We start from the raw sequence: 22,975 nt of genomic DNA, 5'->3' as shown, positions 1-22,975 counted from the left end.
AAGCTGGGCCCGGGGGCGGGGAGAGAACCCAGACGGGGCCGAGGGAGCTGGTGGTTTGGAGCTCTGAGCCTGAAGAGAGAGATTAAGGATGGATGGCACCCGCTACCAGACCCCAGAAAGCCGCTTCTCAGACTCCTCCGGGATGCAGGTACAGCAAACAGCACGCAGGTCTGCAGGACTGACTGCGCTCTTCTGGGCTACTCAGGTCTCTTCGAAACCACTTCAGACGTGCGTCTGCTCTGGGCATCGCAAACTCCCACTTCCAGAATCTTTTTGGCAGGTCCTTCCTCCCTAAGGGACCTTGGGGAGCCATGTGTGTTTTTGTTCGGGGAAGGGCAGCGGGAGTGGAGGGTACCAAGAGCAAGGGGCTCACATTTGGAATTAATGACCCCCAGCTCTGCCGCTTCCGGGATCTCACCATCTTCTTATCGTAAAACAGCTGTGGAGGGCCCTCGTGGCACACATGGGATCCATTAGGTGCTGGCCCACCTGATCTTTGGGAGACCAGTAGGCTGTGTCCTGGACTCTTCACGTTTGAGGAAATGGCAGTTCCGAGAGGTTGTCATCTCCCGGTGCCACACGGCGAGGAGGTGGGGGGGGGGGGGCAGAAGCTGACCCTGGCAGGGATCCCTGCGGACGGAGGACAGAGATCCCGGCGGCACACAGCATCCCGCCTGGAGGTTGGCACACCATGGCGCCCCCTAGTGGCCACGTCTGGGGAGGAGTCCGTTTCTGCCTGGATCTCCTGGGCAAGTTTGCTCAACCGACTTGGGTGGGGGACTGCAAACCTCAGCAATACCTTCAGGGACTAGTCGGAAGGACCCCCATCTTGCTGGGGGCGTCAGGGGAGGCTTCTCGAAGAAAGCGATATTGGTGCTGAGACTGCAGGGTGAGTTGGAACTAACCAGGTGAAGAGGAAAGGGGAGGGTACACCTGGTGGAGGAAAGGGTTCTAGCAAAGGCCCAGAGATGGGAAGATGGTGGGGAGACTGAGGAACTTCCAGGAGGCCAGTGTGGGCTGGAGCTCCCCGAGTGACGGGCAGGGTGGTGGCTGGGATTGTAGACGCCAGATTGTGTTGCTTTTGAGAGCCTTTGTGAGAAGCTGTACTTTTGACCTAAAATCACTGGGCTCTAGTGTGTGTTGGTAAAAGCCCCCTTTGGGCTGCTGGGGATGCTTCTAAGCTGGGGATGGGGGACAGCTTAATGTGACCCAGATGCATTGACACCCACCCACACGCACACATGGAAATCTACACAAGAAAGAACTTTATTGATGTAGGGCTTCCTGGCGAGGGGTGTGTGGGCCCCAGGGCAGGGCCTGTAGCACCATGATGGGGGTGGCCTGGGTGTTCTGGATGACGGGGTCCCCCTGGGGCAGGCAGGGCAGGGCATGGGGTGGATCTTCCCAGCTCTGCCTCTCCCCTGTAGCTAGTCTGGTTGGGGAAGGGTGACAGGGAGATGGTGCTAATCCCCTCCCCTATAGCGGACATAGACTACCCCCCCCCAGCTCAGAGTGGAGGATTAGGACAGTGCTGGGGGGGGGGGGCAGGGCACCGGCTGACCCCCCTCCCCACCCCCACTCTTCACAGTACACATTCCGATCAAAGGCGAGGGTTGTGTTGGGGGCTCCCCAAGAGTGGGTGGAAAGTGCGCTAAGGCGAACAGTTGTTTCTACTTCAAACCCACCCAGGAGGGAATCTCGTGAATAAGGAGAGGGGCAGAGGAGGGGCCCTGGGCATGGCCAGCCCCTCTCCATTCCCACAGCCAGAGGCCCTTCAGGGGTTCCCAATAAATAACTTCCGGCTCCAACTCACCCTTCACTCCTAGCTCCCGCCCCCTCAGGCTCCTTCAGGCTGGCCAGCTGCAGGCCTGGTCTCCCCACCCCCACCCCAGCCGTAGCTCCGAAGACCGCACGCCCCCTAGCGGCCATGGCAGGTTTTGCAGCACATCTGGCGGAAGTAGGCTCGGCTGCAGAACTGAAATTTCAGCACCAGGGGGCAGTAGGCGACCTTGTTCACATCCTTGCACTCTGGAGGGGGACGGGAGAAGGGTAGGGGGAAATCAGGTCTTGGCACCACTTCCTGCAGTAGCGCGACCGCTGGCTGCACAGCGTTTACTAATTCCTCTGTGCCTCTCAAAGGGGGCTGATAATAGTAACTATGCCATTGGATTGTTTTGAGGATTTTTTGAGAGTACAGGTCTGGGGCTTGGACACCATATTAAATCATGAGAAAAGTGTCCCTTTTCTAATTATCGGTTTGGGGCTGTAATCCCTGCTCATTTCTCTTCCTTACAGATTGAGGACCTTGAACTCCAGGACCCTCACTCTTCTCAGGGTATTTGCATATTTTGTGTTCAGGGTAATTGACAGTATGCTAATGACAATGAATGATGGTTCCTCCTTAGCAAGTTAGTGATGTATGATAGGGCCTGGTGTGCTAATAAAGGGCGTCACATGGATTCTTTTATTCCATCTCCTGAATGCAGCACTCGCTCAAGAGACAGATGTGAAAAGGAAGGCACAGAGATAGAAGATGAATCCAGGCTGTTTGGTTCCAGTGCCTGGAGTAAGTCACCAATTGCTCTTTATGAAAAATAAATTTTCTTAGGTAGAAAAAAAAGGGGGTTCCCTTGTGGTGCAGTGGGTTAAGGATCTGTCATTATCACTGCAGCTGCTTGGGTGGCTGCTGGGTGCAGGTGTGAACCCTGCCCTGGGAACTTCCACATGCTGTGGGTGCAGCCAAAAAAAAAAAAAAAGGGGGGGGGGATATTTAAAGCAGTGGTTCTCAAGGGGATGTGATTTTGCCTCTCAGAAAAATGGCAATGTCTGGAGACATTTTCAGTTTTCCCCACTGGGAGGAGGGGTACTACTGGCATCTAGCAGGTAGAGGTCAGGGATGCTGCTAAACACCCTACAATGCACAGGGCAGCCCCCATGACAAAGAATCATCTGGCCCAAGACATCAATAGTGCCTGAGGCTGAGAAACTGACTTAAAGAAATCATATTAGGCAAATAACGTTATAGATGGAGATGAACAGGGCAAAGGTCACAAAGGTGGTTGGAGGAGTTGACCTGAGTTTGGGCCTCCAGAAAAATCAAGGTGCCTACAATGCTTGGCACACAGTGGCACCTAATGCAGGCAGGGGATGTTGAAAGATGGTCTGGAGGAGACAGAGAAAGGCATTTCGGTGGTTGGAGATGCTTTCTGGCTGATGGTTAGGACACCCTCACCACCCCACGCTCTCCAACGGCTTCCTCTGGTCCGCGCCCTTCCCGTGCCCCTTGGCCTCGCTCCCCACATACCTTCCAGGCTGTCCCCGGCGGGCGTGCTGTCGCACTTGGCCTCGCACTGCTGCGTGGCGGGTGGCCGCAGCGCCTCGGCGCACTCACGTGACGGCTGCCCCGTGTGGCTAGAGCAGCGCACGGGGCGCTGTTGCTGCCCGAAGCCACACTGTGCGGAGCACTGCGGAGAGTTGCCAATGAGCTGCCTCCCTGCACCTCCGCCGCCCCTGCCCTGGTTCCCACCCTGCAGGGCACACCCACCTACCTCACCCCACTCGCCAGTCACCCAGCGGGCGGGCGGGCAGCGGCGCAGGTTGCAGCGCATGGTGGCAGGCGGCTTGGCTGCAGGCGCACAGTGCGCGGGAGGCAGTGTGGCGCGCTGGTCTGCGCTCTTACAAAGGACCACACGATGGCGAAGGCCCGGCCCGCAGCTGGGGGTGCACTGCAGTTGGAGGGGGCGTTTCATGCTCAGTGGGCAACCCCCGCCCGCTCGAACAGGAAGTGGGAGGATGTTGGTCCAGTGGGAGGCGAGGAGGGTACAGCCAACTCTGGACCAGTCAAGGGTGGCCCGCTAGGGCCAGCGGGAGTGGGGAGGCGCCTCTGTGGCACCCAAGAAGGGCAACCTGGGCCCCCTCCCTGCTCTGCACAGGGAGTGGGGTGGCGCTCGGGTGGGGAGGGGCGGCTGACCTCCGACCAGTCGAGGGCGGCCCACTCCGGAGGGCAGGCGGGGCCGTGGCAGGCCTCCAGCACCGGCGGGCGCGGCTGCGGGCACGCGCTGTCGTCCAGCGCCTTTTCCTCGGCGGCCGACACACGGCGCTGGCACACGACAGAGCGGCTGCGCACGCCTGCATCACAGCTGCGGCTGCAGCGCGACCAGTTCCCTACCACCCAGCTGTGGGGGGAGGGGCGGCCTGAGACAGTGTCCAGGGCTGGGCACCCTGATCTTGGGGCACTAGCAGATCCTCCTCCGCCCCAACAACCAGCATCATTATGGAAGTTGGCACTGGGATGCCTGTTGCTCCTGCTCCCCGCACTTAGAATATCATTGCTCTGTACCCACACTGGGAACAAGGAGGTGCGTCACCCCAAGGGCAGATGGTTACCTGGACTTGACTAGGGAGCAAGCACCATTGTTCTGACTCTGATTCCGGGAGAACCCTGACCTCACCTTAGGGAGCACTCACTCCTCTGATTCCAGGAGTGCTTGTCACCTGGACCCTGCACCCCGGCAGGCACTCACTCGGGTGGGCAGGGCTCCGTGTTGCAGGCGCGCTGCCTCTTGGGCAGCTTGCTGTGGGCGCTGCAGTGGTGGGGAGCCACGGCTGAGCTGTCCAGCTGACTGCGGCACTCCACTGCCTGCACCTGGCTACCTGGGGGCGGGGGAGAGGCCCGCTCAGCCCTGCCCCGCCTGGAAGTTCGGCCTGGTGACCAGTACCCGCCCCTTGGCCCCCGTCCCACCCCAGCCTCACCGCCTGCACACTGGGCTGAGCACTTGGTCCAGGGCGCGTAATGCCAGGAGTAGGGAGGCAGCGCGTCGCGGGCAATGGGTGCGTTGAAACGGTATCGGAGGGTGGGCAGCTCAGTCCGGGCCAACACCTGGGGTGGGGGTGGGGGTGGGAGGAGGAATCAAATAGAAATCAAGTTCGAGTCCCCACAAGGATGTCCTCTGGCACCCTGCTCCCAGCCCTGCCATTACCATGACGATGAGAGATGCATTTATGGGTCCCAGGGCTTCTAGGCTCTGGGTCTGATCCGGGCCTTGTCGCAGCTGAAAGGTGGTCCCAGCCAGGGGCAGGCGATGGGGCTGGGGGGTCCCAGGCAGCCCCTCCAGCAGCAGAGACTCCTGGTCCCCCTTCAGGGCTGGGGGATAGCAGAGGGATCAGAACCCCAGCCACACTGATGCCCCTGCTGTCCCCCAGTCCTCATCCTCCCACCTGTGGCTCACCCAGGTGACTGAGGGAGAGGTTCAGGTCCTGGATGAAAATGTGGACGGAGCCTTTGGGGATCCAGACGACATCCTCGTACCCTGGACAGTGGAGCTCAGAGGTCACCTACTTGGTCCATCCCCACACCTGCCTGCCTCTCACATTCCTGGTCCCTGATGACAGCAGCTGTTACCATGCTATGCACTGATGCCCCCAGCTGTGGCACCGTGAAGTAGATGTGTCATCATGCCCACTTTACAGATGATAAAATTGAGGCTCAGAGAGGTGAAACAACTAGCCCAGGTTTTATAGCTAGAAAGTGGCTGGGTTGAAATTGGAACCCCAATTTTCCTACCCTCTCACCATCGAAATGGTCTGACTCACCCCTACCTGTCAATAAGTAGCAGGGGTGGGCCTAGGCAGAGGGAAGGGGGCACCATGGGTCCTGACCCATATAGGGTGACTTGGTAGTTTTATCGGTTAGAGCCAGGTTTGCAGTAGGCTCCATCATTCACTACCTGGATGACCTTGGGTCGCTGTGAACCCTGGATCTCTTCCCACCCGCACCCCCCATGAGGATGGGCTTATCTGCCTGGATCCCCACTCTGTCTCCTGAACTCCATACTTGGCCCTCAGTGCATGTTTGGTCCCTTAAGCTCTCTGCTCCCTGGCGTCTCTTTGCTTCAGGCCAAGCCTGGGAAGCATTCAAGTTCACTGCACCCTGCAGATATACCCTCCCCATGTAAGTGTTTTGCTCTAGCAGAGTCCCTTAGCCCCCTGAGGAGTGAAACCTCTGCCCCCTCAAGACCCAGCATGAGGCCCTCATGATGGGGTAGGGGAGAGATTTATGTCCCCACCCCCTTGGACACTTTAGTTGCCAAGGTTTACGTACCAGAACCAAAGCCAGTCCTTGACCCTGACCTGGGGCATTACTACGCTCCCAGGAACTTTTGGGGTCCCCGATACCCCTCCGGGCCCTTGGGTCTGAAGAGCTGCTGATCCTGGCTATGGGGGTGGGATTAGTGGGGTAGGTCCCGTGGGTCCCGCCCCGCCCCTGCCCGCGGCCACCAAGTGAGGAGTGTGAGAGGGAAGCGGGGGTCTCTCACCGGCCCCAAGCAAGGCTGGGCTGAAGACCCCCTCGATGGTTTCGCAGGCACTGCCGTCACCCCCACACACTCGGCACTTGTCCTCCCGAACGTCAGAGCCCAGGACCCGGTCGCAGCCCACGTGCTGGGGAGGGCAGTGGTCGGGGAAGCGTGTCAGGGAGCTGCTCTATCCCCCTCTCGTGGATCCCCCCCCCAACCCCCGGTCTCTCTGGGAGTCCCCTTCACCTTGCACTCGCCGCTGACACAAATGTCCACCGTGTCTGGGCGGCAGGGTGTCCCATCCACCACGGCCGCCGCCCTCTCCGTGTAGAAGTTGAAGCCTTCTGCTAGGCACGTGAGTGAGCAGGCCTTCACCCCCCCTGGGGGGGCATGGCCCCGTTAGACCCTGGCCTGGACCATCCCGTGACTTCCTGCTCACCCTCTGGGGGAGGTGAGGCCAAGAGGGCCAAGACCCCAGACTTAGCGAGGACAGGCAGGCTGGGCAGAGGGAGTGGGGGCTCCCAGCGTTCAATCCAGGCAGTCTGGCTCCTTGGGTGACAGAAGGGCTCAGGGCAAACTCCTTGACTCTGTGTCCACCTGTGGCTGCCCCCACCCACAGCCCCATGGCCTTCTTAGTCCCCCACTCACCTCCTCGGTAGGTCTTCCAGGTATAGAATTTTCCACGGAAAGGAACGCTGTCAAATTCGGAGCACTGCATTTCCCTGAAGTCCTGGGAGCCTGGGGGACAGTCCTGGGGGCACAGAAGGGGAGAAGTAGGAAGGCCAGCTGTGGGGAGGGGTGCAGTTAGGGGAGAGACCCCAGGCTGGATATCTAATGCTGTAATCAGGGGTGGGTTAGAGGAGTGATGCTTGAGGCACTGAGGCCAGGGTGGAGGCCGGATGGACAGGTCTATTTGAGATGGGAGCAGGTGACTCATCAGAGTTTGTGGGCAAGCTGGGTGTGACACCTAGGTTTCTGGTTTCAGACCACGGGACCTTTCTGTAGAGAGCGAGCCTAGAAAGGAGCAAGGCTTTTCTAGCGGGTGAGGGAGCGGAACCTCTGGACCTGAGACCTGTGGTCTCGGGTCAGAAGAGAGTGCAAGTAGGGGATGAAAATGCGGCCGCGGGTTTGGTGACAGGGACCTCCGCCTCAGCTTTGGAGGGAAATTAGGCAGTAACGGGAGGGGCGCGCAGTAGCTAGAGGGGGTGGTGGGGGTCAAGCAATTATTCTAGATGGGAGATTCATCTACTGCAAGTTTGACAAGTTGGAAGAAGCCGGGGCCAAGAGCAGGCGTAGGGAGGTCAGAGAAAGGAGTGGCCGCTGCAGGTTTTTGAGATGGTAGCCAGCCGGTCGAGGCCCACTGGAAACTGATTTGTGCCTTTCTTTTCCCCATGGAAGAGGAGCCGAGGGCACCTGGCTTGGGTCCTAGGGGAACTCACGTCTGTGTTGCAGGAGCGGTGCCGCCGTCTCTCGCCCAGGCAGTACTTGCCTCCGATCGTCGGCCTGGAAGCGGGGAAGGGGGCGGATAGGAGAGAAATGGTGCGGGAGGAGTCGGAGGGCGCGGACCACCCCGCTCACCTGGCAGAGGGGCCTGAGGGCTGACCTGGGGCTGTCGCAGTGACGGCTGGAGGAGGACACGCCGCCGCCGCACGTCCGGCTGCAGTCGCCCCACGGAGTCCACGGGCCCCAGGCGCCGTCCACGCCCTCGGGCCGCGACCCGAAAGGGACGCAGACCCGCTTATAGCACCACTACGGGCGGGATAGTGGGGAAGGGTGAGTCGGGCTCTGCAGACTCTCGCAAGCTTGGCGCTCATTCCTACCCTCTCCCCAGACGCCTAGCCGGAAGTCTGAGCCCACCCCGGGTGGGGTGGAAGCGGGAGGATGAAGATGGGGTCTGAAGACCCAAACCCATCAGGTATCATAGGGGCGTGGCTACGAAAGCTAGACCCGGTTCAGAGGGGCGTGACCTCAGGCCAGGGGTGGGACCTGCAGACAGTAGGCGTGGCCAGAGCCACGATGGGGTCGAAGGGGTCTGGCGGCGGCGGCGTGGAGGCCCGTGGCCGGCTCTCACCCCCTTGTCGATGGTGTGCGTCTGGCACAGCGTGCCCTCGGCGGCCGGGATGCTGTTGGTGATGCACCGGTTGCTCTTGCTCAGACACCACAACTCGCTGCAGACTTCCTGCGGGCCAAGGCGCCCGCTCAGGCTCGCCCCCCTCCCTCCTTCCTTGAGAGGATCCAGGCGACCCGCTCACTGCCGGCTGACAGTGGGGTCCCCAGCCTGGGGACTGGGTCTTTTTGCAACCTTTTTCAGGGCATGGGCTAGGACCTCTTCTCTTCTTATAAGCAGCACTTATCAAACACCTAGAGGGCTACAAATTCCCTCTGGCACTGTTATCCCCATTTTGCTGTGGCAAAACTAAGGCTCAGACAGCTACTAGATGCCACACAGCTACTAAGGGGAAGTCAGGATTCTAATCAAGAACCTTGATTTCAGGGGCTATGATCTAATTCTTCTGCAGTTCAGCCTCTGGTACCTCCCAAATTTCTAGAGGGAAATTTGTGATCTGCTGAGGAATGAAGAGAAAGGGGTCTGGATTCCTTTTTAGAATAGGCAAAACAGCCCACCAAAGAACAGTGGTTCTGGAAAAATCAGGCTTGATGATAGCTCAGGTCAAGGGCCCCATCTCTAACTTTATTTCCAGCTGGTGGTTCTGTTTCTCCCACCTGAACTGAGGAAACTCCCAAAGTTTTAATCTATGGAGTGTTGAGAGGGGATAAGGCCAGGCTGGGTCTGTGTGGAAAGCCCCTCAACCTCCAGTGAAAAGTCAGCCCACCTTTTTCCTTTCTGAATGCTGTTTGGGCTGGTCCAGTCCTAGAGAGTCACTCTGACCCTTTAGGTCCAGGTTATGAGACTGATGCACTGCCTACTGTGCTAAGGAGGCAATTTAGGTCCAGGTTAATTAATATCCCTGGACAAGTCCCACTGGGTTGTGGGTGGGTTCAGGTGTGGCCAAATCCTGCCCCATTTCCCACGGTCTTCCCTCTGAAAAGTGGATCTCCTTCTATCCCCGTTTTATAATCACATGTAATCTTTTCTTTGAACCCAATCCAAGCTTTGAAGATTTGGGATTGGACCAATCAACAGCTCTAGATACCTGTACACACACCAGAAGTCTGGAAGGTTGTCCTCAAACCTGCTCCTTCAGAGGACATTTCTCATCTAAAAACTAAAAACTCAGCCTGGTTTTCTGGCTTCACTTAGCTTATATTCTTTCTGGCCATTTGTAAAAATATCACAGCGCCCCCCCGCCCCACGTCCCCAGACCCCATCCCACTTCTGACACCTCTTGCCTGTTCCAGCCCTGCTCTTCCTCCTCTCCTCAAGGAGGCACCATGGCATATTATGAATGAGTCCTGGCCACTCTGGGAGACTCCACCACTGACTTGCAACGCATTTCCCCTCTCTGGGCCTCATCTACAAGATGGTCTTGCCTACGTATGGCTAAGAGGCCTGTGACAGAGTAGATATGAAAAGACTTGTATAAACACCCTGTGATTGAGTAATAATGACCACAACTATCTCTGGACCAGGCTCGAGGCTCAGCTCTTTACACATATTAACCGATTTACATGTAGTCAATAATCTACCCTTTTGCCAGGAGGGCTAGGAAGATGTTCCTTGGAAAAATAAAAGGAAGAATCAGTTCAACATAGAGCTAGCATTGGTCCATGCTTGGTAATCTGGCATTTCCTCCCCTTTCCCACCTTTCCCAAATTTAGAGTCTTAGAGAAAACCTGGATTCAAATCCCAGCTCTGCCATGTTCCCCGATTGTGACTTTAGGCAAGGCATCCCTTCTATGCCTCAGCCCCGAATGTGGGGATGGTAGGATGGTCAGCAGTTTAAATGAGATGATACACATCACGTGCTTGGCCTAGAGTGAGCATCCAAGACATGGCAGCCACTGTTGTCATTATTAGGATCACTGGGACACAGCAGATGCTCAAGAGTAGCTTCTGAATTCTTTAGGAATTCATTAGGGGGAGCTGTAGTTAGTTACTAGCCAAGCTAGGGGGTGAGGTGGGGGTGGCGAGAGTGCACTAAATAGAAGCTGATCCAAGGTATGTCCCCTTGTCTTCCACTGGAGTGAAGAGAGGGCATTTTAACAGCTGCCTGCTCCTCATTTCAAGTTAACCTGGCCTTGGCTTGGACAAAGCCCTTCAAACTGATCTTTTGAGTCTTGAGGGCCTGGAGGATCGGGACTGAGTCTGGGTGCCCAGGGCTGAGGCTGTGAGGAGCCAGGGAGTGTGTTTAGGGAACTGGGGGAGGTGGGCCCAGGAGGGGCAGACCCCAGAAGAGCCCCTGGGAGCTGAAGAGGGAAACCAGCAGTTCTCCAGCTTTCTGGGAGGAGCTGGGAATGCCCCCCACCTCCCACGGGTCTCTATGGGTGGATGGGCTTTGGGAGCTGAGTCTAAACCTCAAGAAAGAGTGGGGAGTAGTCAGGAGGCTCACAGCATGTCCAGCCAAGGATTGGGGCCAAGAGGTCTTGTGAACCGGCCGGTGGGGGATGTAGAGAATGAAGACAGGGTGTCCCTGGAAGGCTCTGTCCAGTTTTTGTGCCAAGTGGGAAAGATGGTTCATCCCCAGGGAAAGCATTTGCACCAAGTCTGGATGTTTGGTTAAAAATGGGATTTTGGGCCTTTAGTCCTGCTGCAGTAGAATGTGCTCCCCCAGGCTCATTCCAGCTCAGTCCCCAACATAGGGGTCTGGAGAACCAGGAGATCTCATTCCTGTGCCCGAGCACTGTGACTGTATGTGACATTTGTATAACCCCAAGTGCCTCTGTTCCCACCCCTCCAACTGTCTACTGGAGCTCCCTCCCCTTCCCATCTCTCTCACTCCCACTGTCTGTGCCAGGGGCCCACATGGAGTTTCCCATCCCCTGTGGCCGCGCCCTACCCGCTATCCCGAGTGGCGGCGGTCCCCTCCCCTCCCAGGAAGGAAAGCAGGAAGGCTCTCTCTACCCCGTATTTACACTGACGCGATTTGACTCCATGCTGGAAGCGGCACTGTTCATCTGCATCGTAGGCCTGGCCAGGGGCCACGGTGGGGTACACGAAGTCCTGTCTGGGGGGCCGGTTGTTCAGGCAGAGCCCCAGGCCAGAGCTGTGGCGAGAAGAAAGTGGCTCTCACACAGGAGGGCTATAGGCTCAGGGGCCCTGGCTAGGTTGGCGGGGTGGGGGTCCTGGGGAGTGTCCCTATGAGCACACGATCCTTCCCAGAGGCCCCCTCCCCACTTCCCCCAATTTGAGTGTGAGTCTCTGGGTGGGACAGGTGGGTGTGCCCTCACTCCAGAAAGCTGGTGATGTAGTCACGGCTGCAGGAGGACCACACAAATGGGTTGGTCTTCATGGTGATGTGTGCGGCCATGAGCTTCGCTGGGTCTTGGCCACGGGCCCCACAGCTGTTCCCCACGCCATCATGGTTCATGCCAAACCTGGGGAGAGGAGTGGCAGCTCTGCGGGCTGTCGAGGACCCCACCCGGCTCCTCCCGTCCACCCCCTCCTGTGTCCCAGGCCTCACGTGTGTCCGATCTCATGGGCGATGGTGAATGCCGTGGCCAGGCCGATGTCCTCATTGATGCTACAACTTCTTTCGCGCTCACACATCCCGCCCACGGGGGCCAGGCCTGGGGAACAGGCATGTGGGGGTGGGGCTGGGGGCTCAGGGCTGTATCTGTCAGCCCTGTCCACTGTATCTGTCAGCCAGGTCCCCACCCCCGACCAGGGCCAGTGTCACCCAGCCCACTGCCTTCAGAGGTGCCTGAAACCTAGGGGGCCCGGGTACCTAGTGTGCCGCAGGGTTTGTTCTTGTAGATGCAGATGTCATAGCTGTGGAAGGAGAGGGGGGCGGTGAGGGGGCTGGGCTACCCTGTCTGTCTCTGGGGGTTGAGTTCTGCCTGGGAGCCCCTACCAGCCTTTGACCCGAAGTCTCATGCTCTTCCCCCAGCTGGCATTGGCAATGCCAGGCGCACGAGTGATGACTGAATTAATGACAGAGCCAGTGAAGGATGCGTCAGTGCCCAAATGGCCCAACGCCTGTCTCCCACATCCCCAGACTCCCAGCAGTCCCTCCCCGGCTTTGGCTCCTCAAGGGGGTGGGCTCAACAGTCCTGGCCGCTCCCATCTCCCAAGAGAAGTGACCTTTGCTTGGACCTGGACTGTCCTCTGGACCACTTGTTCCCCTGCCCCCCCACTCCGGCCCAAGTCCTCCTGGAGCCGACCCCACCCCTCACCGCGTGATGAGCACTGCTGTGTCATGGTTGGCCACGCCGTTCTCCGGAATGGCATTGCCATGGCCGCTGCGGTTCACGATGGATTTTTGCCACTTACAGAAGCTGTCCAGGGACTTTCCGGCATGGTGAGTGATCTCCAGGGTGGGCTGAGGATGGACAGAGTGAGGTCCATGGATGCCAGGCCACCTGGGGAGGGCAGGCAGCTCTAGCATGCAGGGGAAGGTGCCCACCTGCCCCTCTCCTCACACACCTGGTCCTCTGTAAGCAGGATGAGGCGTGTTACCAGGATATTAACGATGTTTCCCAGACTTGAGTCCTGGAAAAGTTTGGCAACCTGACCTCCAAGAAACAAGAGAGACCGAGTCTTAAGAGAGGCCCAGAGTAGAAAACAAAAAGGGGGTTGATGAGAACAGCTTGCTTCAATCAAGTACCTCCTGTGTGTGAGCCTCAGGCTAAGCCTACCGCATAGATCCTCACATGAGCAGCTATCACTAGCATTCCCATTTTACAGATGGGGAAAGTGATCCTCTGAGAGGTTAGGATGCACAGTTGGTAGGCACCAGAAGTGGGATTCAAGTCTGGCTAAGCCTGCCTGCCAGTGTGCTTCTTTTTTTTTGGCTATGCCCATGGCATGTGGAAGTTCTCGGGCCAGGGATTGAACCTGTGCCACAGCGGCAACCCTGGCCACTGTGGTGACAATGCCGGATCCTTAACCTGCTGCGCCACCAGAGAACTCCCAGTGCATTTCTTTTTGACTCACCTCCCCCCACCCCACTCAGCTTGCCTCTGCCTAGAGGTTGCCGGAAGGATATGCACATCCGGCCTCATTCCACACTGTCTGAAGGTACCAATTTGAGCATCACCACCAGAAAGTGGACTATGGAGCCAGGAAGCTCTGGAGACAGTGGTCAGAGGGGAGGGGGAAGGGGCCCTGGGGTGAGTGGCATGCATGATGGAGGCAGCTCTGTGTAATGATCTTGCAGCCCTGAGCCATCACTGTCCTCTGTGGAAACCCCCAGAAACCCTGGCAGGTTTGAGGAAACTTTGGAAGCCCGAGGGAGGGAGGGAGGCAGGGCCTGGGCAGCAGGCAGTGGTATCAGATATGATGTTATGTCAACATACTGGGCCATCTGTCTATGCTACACATCCCCCTCCTCCCATTTTGTCTCAGTGAAACAAGAGCATCCCTTATCAAGCCCTTACTATGTGCCAAGTGCTCTAGTTGGCTTCCCTCCCACTGATTTTTACCTTTTTGTGATGGGTACTATGTATAACCCCATTTTACAGAGACAGAAACTGAGGCTTAGAGAGGTCCAGAGTCTAGATCAAGATGTAGACTGGGCATTGACTCTGAGTGTGGGCCAGTGAGGTCAGCCTGTATGGATTTATAGGTAGGCACTGGGTGAGCCCTGCATGCAGACAGATGCACAGCCCATGTGTATACTGCTCACCTCAACTAATACCCACAAGTCACCTGCCCCCCCCCTTTTTGCTTTTTAGGGCAGCACCTGTGGCATATGGAAGTTCCCAGGTTAGGGGTCAAATCGGAGCTGTAGCTGCCGGCCTACGCCACAGCCATAGCCACAGAGGATCCAAGCCACGACCTACACCACAGCTCACGACAATGCCAGATCCTTAACCCACAAGCGAGGCCAGGGATCGAACCCACATCCTCATGGATCCTAGTCAGGTTCATTAACCGCTGAGTCATGAAAGGAACTCCTGTTCATTTGTTTTTTCTTTTTTGGCTGCCCTGCAGCATATGGAGTTCCTGGGCCAGGGTTCAGATTCAAGTTGCAGTTGTGACCTATGCTGCAGCTGTGGCAATGCCAGATCCTTTAACCCACTGTACCAGCCAGGGATTGAACCTGCGTCCTGGCACTGCAGAGACACCGCCAATCCTGCTGTGATGCAGCAAGAACTCCTATTTTTATAGAGCAGATAATTACAGGGCACCTACTGTGTGCTATGTGCTGTGTTAAGTGATTTACCAATTCACTGCATCCACCTGAGCCTTACAAAGTAGGTACTGTTATTGGACGCATTTTATAGATGGGCAAACCAAGGCAGAGAGGTGAAGTAGTATGCCCAAGGGCACTGATCAACAAAGCGGTAGGGGCTGAGATTTCAGGCCAGGCTGGCTACCTCCTGAGTCCAGCTCCTAGCCACTGTGCTGGGCTAATTCTCTTCCTTTCTTGCTTCAATCAGCCCTCCTTTCTCGCTCACCCAGTCCCCTCTTCATTTTGTTTCTCTGGCCTCTGGTCAGGGACTGGCAGGGGCGGGGGGGCGGGGGAGGAGGTGATGGTGACACTCCTTTCGTGACCTCTGGAGGTGGGCTCCACGCCTGGGGAGGGGGAGGCACTTACAATGTTCATGATGGCCAGCACGTACTGTTCGACGTCCCGGCGCCCATGGTAGGCCACCATCATCTTGTCAGCCACCACCAGGGTCTCCACGTAGCGCTCCCGGCTGACTGAGCGCTTCAGACCTGGCTGGCCTCGCTCTGTTTCATTCCCGAGGGGCCGGGCAGGGGGTGGTTTCAGGGTGCGCAGCCACCATGGCCGCCCTTTCCACGGTTTCTCATCTGGATGGACAATTTCTGGTCATTCCATGGCTTGCTCTTATAGTCCACCTCCCTGTCTGACGATCTATCTGGCCATCAGACACCTCAGCCTTTGGCTGCTGGTTGTACAATGAATATCTGGTTCCATGATATGACTGCCCCACTGCCAGACCGGCTGGTCAAACAGCTGCCCAGCATCCCATGACAATCGACATGACTGTATAACTTTCCAACCATTTCATTGCCCAAATGGACGGGCACAGCAGCCTGCCTCACTGCTGGAACTGTGATTCTAAGGTTCCCCAGCCTTCTGACTATGCGACCTTTTTTTTTTTGTCTTTGGTCTTTTTAGGGCCACACCTGTGGCACATGGAGATTCCCAGGCTAGGGGCCGAATCGGAGCTGTAGCTGCCAGCCTACACCACAGCCACAGCAATGCCAGATGCGAGCCCAGTCTGCGACCTACACCACAGCTCCTTAACCCACTGAGGGAGGCCAGGGATAGAACCTGCATCCTCATGGATGCTAGTCAGATTTGTTTCCGCTGAGCCACAAAGGGAATGCTTCTTTTTTTTTTTTTTTTTTTTTTTCCTTTTTTTTAAGGTCCACACCTGTGGCCTATGGAAATTCCTAGGCAAGGGGTCAAATCAGAGCTGCAGCTACTGGCCTAAGTCACAGCCATAGCGATGCCAGATCTGAGCCGCATCCGTGACCTACATCAGCTCACGGCAATGCCAGATCCTTAACCCACTAAGTGCAGTCAGGGATTGAACTCGCCTCCTCACAGACACTATCAGGTTCTTGATCTGCTGAGCCAAAATGGGAACTCCTTGACTGTGCAACTTTCTACTTACCAGACTGCCCAACTGGGCTATAGAACAAAGCACCTAACCTAACTGAGAATGTTGCTGCCTGGCTGTACTCCACCCTGACTATCCCACTGACCAACCGTGACACCGTCCACTCTCCCTTTTTTTTTTTTCTTTTTTTTTTTTGCTTTGTAGGGCCAAACCTGCAGCATATGGAGATTTCCAAGCTAGGAGTCGAATTGGAGCTACAGCTGCCAGCCTATGCCACAGCCACAGCAATGCCGGATCCGAGTCGCGTCTGCGACCTACACCATAGTTCACAGCAACACCAGATCTTTAACTGAGTGAGGCCAGGGATCAAATATGCAACCTCATGGTTACTAGTTGGATTCATTTCTGCTGCACCACAAGGGGAACGCCTTTCTTTCTTTTTTTTTTTTTTAAATGCCGTACCCGTAAGCCTATGGAAATTCTTGGGCCAGAAACTGAATCTGAGCTGCAGCTGCAGTTGTAGCAATGCTGGGCCAGAATAGAACCTGCATCTTTGCAGTGTCCTGAACCGCTGTACTCAGATTCTTTTTTTCTTTTCTTTTTTTGTCTTTTTGGGGTGGGACCTGCGGTATATGGAGATTCCCAGGCTAGGGGTTGAATTGGAGTTACAGCTGCCGGCCTACACCACAGCTCACGGCAACACCAGAACCTTAACCCACTGATCGAGGTCAGGGATTGAACCCACAACTTCACGGTTCTTAGTTGGATTTGTTTCTGCTGCGCCACAATGGGAACTCCTATTATACTCAGATTCCTAACCCACTGTGCCACACTGGGAACTCCCACTTTTCTGTTTGTGCAACCCACTGTGTCTGTCACAGTGTGCTACTCCTGGACCCTTAGGTTATGCAGCTAATCGAATGTTCCAATCATTTAGTCATTTTTGGGGATGGATGACTGTCCTGATGCATCTTTTGTTGTCTAGCTTCCTTACTTTCCCTTTCCCTAAATATCTGATGTTACTATTGTCCTTCTGCAAGTCTGGTCGTCAATCTGATCTTCTGCGTGGTGGCTCAGCTCTGCTGGTGCTTTCTTTCCTTCTTTTTTTTAGGGCCACATCTGCAGCATATGGAAGTTCCCAGGCTAGGGGTCGAATCAGCTGCAGCTGCTGGCCTTTGCCACAGCCACACCAGATCTGAGCCGCACCTGCGACCTATGCCGCAGCGTGTGGCAATGCTGGATCCTTAACCCACTGAGAGAGGCCAGGGATCGAACCCACTTCCTCATGGACACTAGTTGGGTTCTTAACCTGCTGAGACACAACAGGAACTCCTCTCCTGGGGTTTTCACTGTGCAGCTGCCCTGGGATCTGCTACCACCACCCCACTGCTTAACTGTCTGATCAGACAGTAATCCTGGAGATGGGTGGCTTTATGCCTGAGCACCTACTTAGCTGTTCAGCTGCCTTTTTCACTCACTGATGGGTCATTGGACTATGGTGGTGACTGGTGGGCTGTTCCACTGCCTCCTGCCCTGCTGACTGTTTGCACTGCTCCCCCCAGAGCTGCCTGATCACCTTCTGGATAGAGAGAGAGATGCTGCGGTCTACCTCTGCCTACAGGCAATGATGCTGTGCAGACCCTTTGCCCAGCCCCAGAGGGACAGACGTACCTCTGACTCCACAGGCTGTATCCAGGTGGGGGTGACGCAGGGAGGAACGCTTGTACACCACGTGGGGGCCGCTATCCTCTGGGCCCCGGTGCCTCTGGGGCCCACCTTGCAGGGGCTCGATTAAATATTCTTCTTCATCTGCCACAATCAGGCCATGCTGGGGTTTGGGGTGTGGGACAGAGGGCTCAGGTAAGGTTCTGGTTCCCAGGACCCCTGGGACCCTATCTCCTTATGATTTCATTCCTTCTATTTTACTGGATTTATGTTGCTATTCCTTTTTCAGCTTCTTCTTCTTCTTTTTTAATCTCTTAGGGCCACACCCGCAGTATATACAAGTTCCCAGGTTAGGGGTCGAATTGGAGCTACAGCTGCTGGCCTACACCACAGCCACAGCCATGCCAGATCTGAGCCGCGTCTGCGACCTACACCACAGCTCACGGCAACGCTGGATCCTTAACCTACTGAGCAAGGCCTGGGATCGAACCTGAAACCTCATGGTTCCTAGCTGGATTCGTTTCTGCTGCGCCATGACAGGAACTCCATAAGTGTTTTTCTTAACACCCAAACTTGTGGGCATTCCCTGCTACCTCCCAGAGCCCTCCGCTCACCAGGCCCCCACAGGTGCTGATGGCCACGTGGGAGCTGCCGGCCTGGCCCTGCAGGTGGCCGGCGTAGAGGCAGTGGGACCGGGCGGCCCTCTGCCAGGCCAGGCCCTCTCGAGTCCAGTACTCCACGGAGACGTGTCCCGCCAGGAGGCGGGGGCTGCGGGTCAGGTTCAGCAGGAAGTGGGTGCTGGGTGCAGCCACCTTGTAGAAGAGGCGGGATTCTGCTTGGGGCCCCGTGCCCCGACGCTGCCTCCGGGGGGGCGGGGGGGAGAAGGCCAGAAGTGCCCCGTTGTGGTCCACCCGGGTGGGGAAGGCGATCTCATAGCTCTCCAGACTGGACAGGAACTCATCTGTGGGTAGGAGTCAAGGGCCTGGGGTGAGCCCTGGTTAGGCCCCCTGTATTCTGACTGCTTGGCTGCATGGCAGATGATGCTGGCTTCAGTGGACCCTGACTCCAGGTCACCTGCTCTGAGATTCTGGCCCCAGTGACCCCAGGGCCTCCTCTACCATGACCACCGCCCATCCCCACAGATCCCATCTCAGTTCCTTCCTCCATCCCCACCACCACCCTGGAGTCACCCTACCTTGAGACCGGAAGGTGTGCGTGACCTTGAACGCGAGGCCCAGCCCCAGGGCGAGGGCCCAGCGGAGGATCTGGCAGGCGGGAGCCATAGAGGCCACGTGTCCACATGTCTCTCCCTAGCCCCGGCTGCTGGCAGCCCCCACAGCGCTGCCTTCTTTGTTCACAGCCTGGGCAGCATCACCGGGCTCCTGGGAGGGGAGAGCTGGGTCAGGGGAGCCTGGTTCTGCTGCTGGGCAGAGCCAGTGCCAAGATCCCTCACCAGGCAGACAAGGGCACCTACCTACCTGTAGCCAGCCCTTCACTCCCAGCCAGAGGGATGCCCGTGGCTAGGGGATGCCCCCATCTCAAGACTCTGCACGCATTTCTTTACTCAGTAGCCTCCTTGACGCTCCCCCTGCCCCAACCCCATCACACTCTCCCTATGCTCTTAGAACAGGGAGAGACTTTGACTCCACGAGCACCTACTATGTGCCAGCTACTGGCCGAGTATGTTGATATCATCTCATTTCATTTCTGCAATAACCCTGAGGATGCATTCATCCAGTGACAACTGTGTATAATATGGACACACTCCCTACTCCAACCCCCAACCCCATGGGGCTCAATCTCCAGGGAATAACAGATGACAGATAAGTAAACGAAGAGACATGTAGTTCAGATTGGGACACGTTCTTTATGAGAAATAATTGGGAGGCTTGGAAGTGGAGGTGGGAAGGGTAAGAAATGAACATGGGGGGGAACCAGCAGGGGTAAAGGCCCTGGGGCAGGGAGGCGTTTGGTACGGACCCAGGACCAAGAGGGCAGCAAGGGGAGGTTGGCCTGGGACACACTTGAAGGTTGGTCAGCATGAATTTTCAACCCATATTAAACCTGAGATCAGTGCTCGGCTCCCCCCACCTCTTCCCTGACCTGGCCCTGCCTTCGGATCCTTTGCCATAGGGAGCAAATCTTTACATGTGGTCTCTTCTTTTTTTTTGCTTTTTAGGGCCACACCTATGGCACATGGAGGTTCCCAGGCTAGGGGTCGAATCGGAGCTGCAGCTGCCAGCCTACACCACAGCCACAGCAACACAGGATCTGAGCCACATCTGCGACCTACACCATAGCTCACAGCAACACCGGATCCTTAACCCACTAAGCAAGGCCAGGGATTGAACCCACAACCTCATGGTTCCCAGTTGGATCATTTCTGCTGCGCCACAATGGGAACTCCATGTGGTCTCTGTTCTTAGGAACTTTCCTTCACCCTACATTTCCAGCTCAGCCCTTAGCCCTGCTTCCTCTCACTTCAGCTTCCTCCTCCAAGCTCCAGGCTGGCTGGGCAGGTCCATTTCTCCAGCATCTGCCCCAGGCCAGCCTGCCACAGACATTGCTCTGGGCCACCACCCTGTGCCAAACCCTCCCCTCCTCCCTCCTCCTCTGTGCAATTTCCCCCTTAATCACACACTGTCTTGTTTTCTTTGCAGCCTGGCCAAGTCTGAGAGTCGATCCCCAAACAGGGCAGTTCAGCTCCTGAGGGCTGGAGCCAGGTTTCCTCCAAGATGCCGACTTAGAAGCTGACATCCACACCCCCCCCTCCTCCCGGTTCTGACTGGACCCCTCCAGTGACGGGGAGCTCACTCCTACTCTATGATCATGCTGCTCTTTTCAGCCAGGCAGATGTTTACCCCTTGGATTCTTTCTCTCCTTTTTTTTTTTTTTTACCTTTTGGGGGCTTCAGTTAGTGGCGTGGTGTTGAACCCCTGTGTGTGAGCCTCTCTGGGTCTCAGTGCTTCTTCTGGGAGCCTGGACAGGGTGGGAAAGGGCAGTGAGAAGAGTGGAGCTGGGTCTGGAGTTCAGGGGTTGCTGAGGACACCCTGCGCTTCTCCCCAGCCTCGGTGAACCTCCTTCTTGCCTTTCACCCTCCTAAACTTCCTAGTAACCACCCCCCCCCCCGCCCTGCCCCCACCCCCTGCGGCCATATGCTACCACCTCCCTATCCCGTCCTTGATTAGCTCTGGGATCAAAGCGCTTCCTATGTGGGGTCCCTCGAGCCCCTTCCCACCACCCCCATGCCCAGGTGGCAGCATTCCCATGGCAGGTGAGGCTGGAGCCCTTGTCCCTCCAGTCATGTCCCTCTTCTCTCTCAAGCAGTCAGGCCTGGTGCAGAAGCTTCCTCCCAAAGTGGCTCTGTGGCTCCTGGCCTGGCCTCTCCCCCTGCTCCTCCCTCCTCTGCAGCTTGCCCCTCCCCCCAACAACCTCACAACCCCCTGGTGCTTCCAGCTCCAGTGGGGTGTGGAGGACAGGGCTGAAGGACCCGCACAGGTGGGTGAGGCAGGGGGAGGGGAGTCCCCCAAGTGTGGGATGGGAGGAGTTCAGAGGGGGAGGGTACAAGGTGTCAGCCAGGGCAAGGTGGGGATAGCATCTGGATCAGTGGTGCAGCCCGTGGGGTGGCTGGGAGGTGTGACCTGCTAGGAGCATTGGGGGCAGCCAAGAACAGATTGGTGGCTCTCGGGGAAGAAGAGGCCTGGGGACCGGTAGAGGAATCCTGGGCCTGAGGGGCGGGGCAACAGGATGTCAGCAGGGGGTCTCCACTGTGATCTGTGGGGGTGATTACATGTGCCGGGCTGTGTATAGCTGGAACTGTGTACATGTGACTTTGTGTGTGGTGTGTGCCCATATGACCCTGTGTGTGGCTGCATGCGTGTTCCTGTGTGTGTGTCCCAGGCCTGGCCATTCCCCCCAGCCCCTCCTCCAAGAAGGCAGGAGGGAGGTGGCCAGCATGGGGGAGGGTGCCAGCCCGCTGGAGGCTGGGGGAGGAAATGCCGGCGGAAACGGTCTCTGGAAACAGAGGCTCCATCCCATCCTGGGGATCCTGGAGGGGACAAGGCCGCAGAGCCTCCCAGTGGAGACCAAGGCCGAGACTGCCCAGGCAGAGGCCGGGCCGGCCTGAACGCTGCACATCTGGCCAAGCAGGCAGGAGGCAGCCCCTGCCCCGAGAGCAGACAAAGGCCCAGCCGGCAGGAGGAGGCCGGTACCAGGCGGGTACCCACTACCAACGGCTAATTAAAGGCCCTGAGCCTCGGGTTGGAGCCTCCCTGAGGCTGTGGCCTTGGTGACCAACTCAGGGGAAGTGGGTGGCGCCGCTCCCACAGGGCGACACACAAACACCCACTGGCAATGTCGAGAACACACACTTGAGGGCGACCACACCTGTGCAGCTTGGGACCCACAACCAGACATCACAGGCCCACAAAGGACCCCCGCCTCCGGCCCCCACCACACACACTCAATACACACACATTCAAACACCAGAGACGCGCAACTACACTCTACCCAGACCTATGTGCATACACACTTACTCATTCACACACACACAACCTAGCGACACACACACACTCAGCCCTATGTGCACAGACACGTACACACTCCTTTCCACATTCACAGCAGCCCAGGAACACACTCACACAGTCCTTCAAAACTTGAGACCTACCAGATGCACGTACACACAGGCATTTACACATTCGTTACACTCAAGACACACACAGAGACAAACCGGCAGATGCTTGGAGATACACATCGTAACACTTAGACCCAGGAGACAGTGAATTACTGGCTTACACTCACACTCAGGCAGACACACAACACCCCTCTATAATAGCATATAAGTTCAGACACACACTGACCCTCACATTTTTATAGACACACAGCCCTTACACATACGTGGATGTCCACACGCACCCCGACACGCACACACACGGAGCAAACAAACCCAGACAGGCGCTCCCAGAAACTCAGGGGCGCGTTGCGTGTCGCACACGCTTGGAGACATAGCAGCACCACGACCCCCCCACCGCCCGACGTCCAAGGGCCCGCGGCCATCCCCGTGCGACGACGCGGACACACAAAGTCCCCCGAAGTCCGGCCCCCGCGCCCCCGCCCCGCGCCGTTACCCGCGGCCGGCCGCCAGCCGGGGCCTCCGCCTGCCGTCCCCGCCGCCGTCTCGCCGGCCCGCGCGCAGGAAGGGAGGGAGCAAGCGCGGCGGCGTGGCCGGGGGAGGGGGCGCGGGGACGGCACTTCCTGAGCAGCCTGCCAGGGTTATAAAAAACCCCCAAACCGCGCGCCGCCAAGACCCCGCCCGCCGCCGCCGCCGCGCTCGGCCTGGGCCGCAGGCTGGACCCGAGCCA

The 22,975-nt window shown here is 57.3% G+C and overlaps 1 protein-coding gene and 1 long non-coding RNA gene across 52 annotated transcripts; one reads left to right on the top strand and one right to left on the bottom strand.

The window, feature by feature from the left end:
* The first annotated feature begins 19 nt into the window (after nucleotides 1-19).
* Nucleotides 20-2,599, top strand: LOC106507295 (uncharacterized). Its single transcript, XR_014837663.1, has 3 exons — nucleotides 20-148; nucleotides 2,296-2,335; nucleotides 2,487-2,599. It is a non-coding gene; the product is annotated as an uncharacterized LOC106507295 (long non-coding RNA).
* Nucleotides 1,249-22,793, bottom strand: ADAMTS10 (ADAM metallopeptidase with thrombospondin type 1 motif 10). 51 transcript variants are annotated; one of them, XR_014836387.1, is made up of 26 exons: nucleotides 22,742-22,793; nucleotides 20,514-20,594; nucleotides 18,811-18,997; nucleotides 18,230-18,576; nucleotides 17,622-17,778; nucleotides 14,954-15,171; nucleotides 12,838-12,926; nucleotides 12,588-12,733; nucleotides 12,140-12,183; nucleotides 11,876-11,981; nucleotides 11,643-11,789; nucleotides 11,317-11,458; nucleotides 8,365-8,472; nucleotides 7,897-8,042; nucleotides 7,733-7,796; nucleotides 6,942-7,044; nucleotides 6,540-6,673; nucleotides 6,315-6,438; nucleotides 5,229-5,309; nucleotides 4,980-5,143; nucleotides 4,753-4,879; nucleotides 4,524-4,653; nucleotides 3,971-4,175; nucleotides 3,549-3,714; nucleotides 3,305-3,464; nucleotides 1,249-2,028 (listed from the first exon to the last, which is right to left on the bottom strand). XR_014836387.1 is itself a non-coding variant. In XM_085009460.1 (26 exons), exons 10-26 carry the CDS (start codon nucleotides 11,959-11,961, stop codon nucleotides 1,919-1,921), a joined length of 2,208 nt encoding a protein of 735 aa, XP_084865586.1. In that variant the 5' UTR covers nucleotides 11,962-11,981; nucleotides 12,140-12,183; nucleotides 12,588-12,733; nucleotides 12,838-12,926; nucleotides 14,954-15,171; nucleotides 17,622-17,778; nucleotides 18,230-18,576; nucleotides 18,811-18,997; nucleotides 20,514-20,594; nucleotides 22,742-22,793; the 3' UTR covers nucleotides 1,249-1,918. The 51 variants fall into 51 exon arrangements, 25 of the variants coding, with proteins under 25 accessions (XP_084865586.1, XP_084865591.1, XP_084865588.1 ...); XR_014836388.1 differs by having other exon boundaries at nucleotides 8,365-8,468; nucleotides 11,334-11,458; XR_014836373.1 differs by having other exon boundaries at nucleotides 3,549-3,725; nucleotides 4,468-4,653; nucleotides 12,838-12,921.
* Between the last annotated feature and the right edge of the window lie 182 nt (nucleotides 22,794-22,975).

The sequence above is a fragment of the Sus scrofa genome, chromosome 2 (genome assembly GCF_054392235.1).
Source record: "Sus scrofa isolate SSC_HxYL_T2T_F1_AM1 chromosome 2, Sscrofa_HxYL_maternal_Yorkshire_Landrace_v2.0, whole genome shotgun sequence".
Taxonomy (NCBI): Eukaryota; Metazoa; Chordata; class Mammalia; order Artiodactyla; family Suidae; genus Sus; species Sus scrofa.
The sequence above is the reverse complement of the archived record's forward strand: the minus strand, read 5'-3'. Positions and strand labels throughout refer to the sequence as shown.

What these genes read in the sequence shown, in the direction of transcription:
- ADAMTS10 (XM_085009449.1), bottom strand. Translation starts at nt 18,898, where the DNA reads ATGGCTCCCGCCTGCCAGATCCTCCGCTGGGCCCTCGCCCTGGGGCTG. An exon ending in GCACACCTTCCGGTCTCAAG is followed by an intron (nt 18,577 to 18,810) that starts GTAGGGTGACTC and finishes TCCTACCCACAG; the next exon opens with ATGAGTTCCTGTCCAGTCTG. An exon ending in GTGTCAGCGGCGAGTGCAAG is followed by an intron (nt 6,439 to 6,539) that starts GTGAAGGGGACT and finishes TGCCCTCCCCAG; the next exon opens with CACGTGGGCTGCGACCGGGT.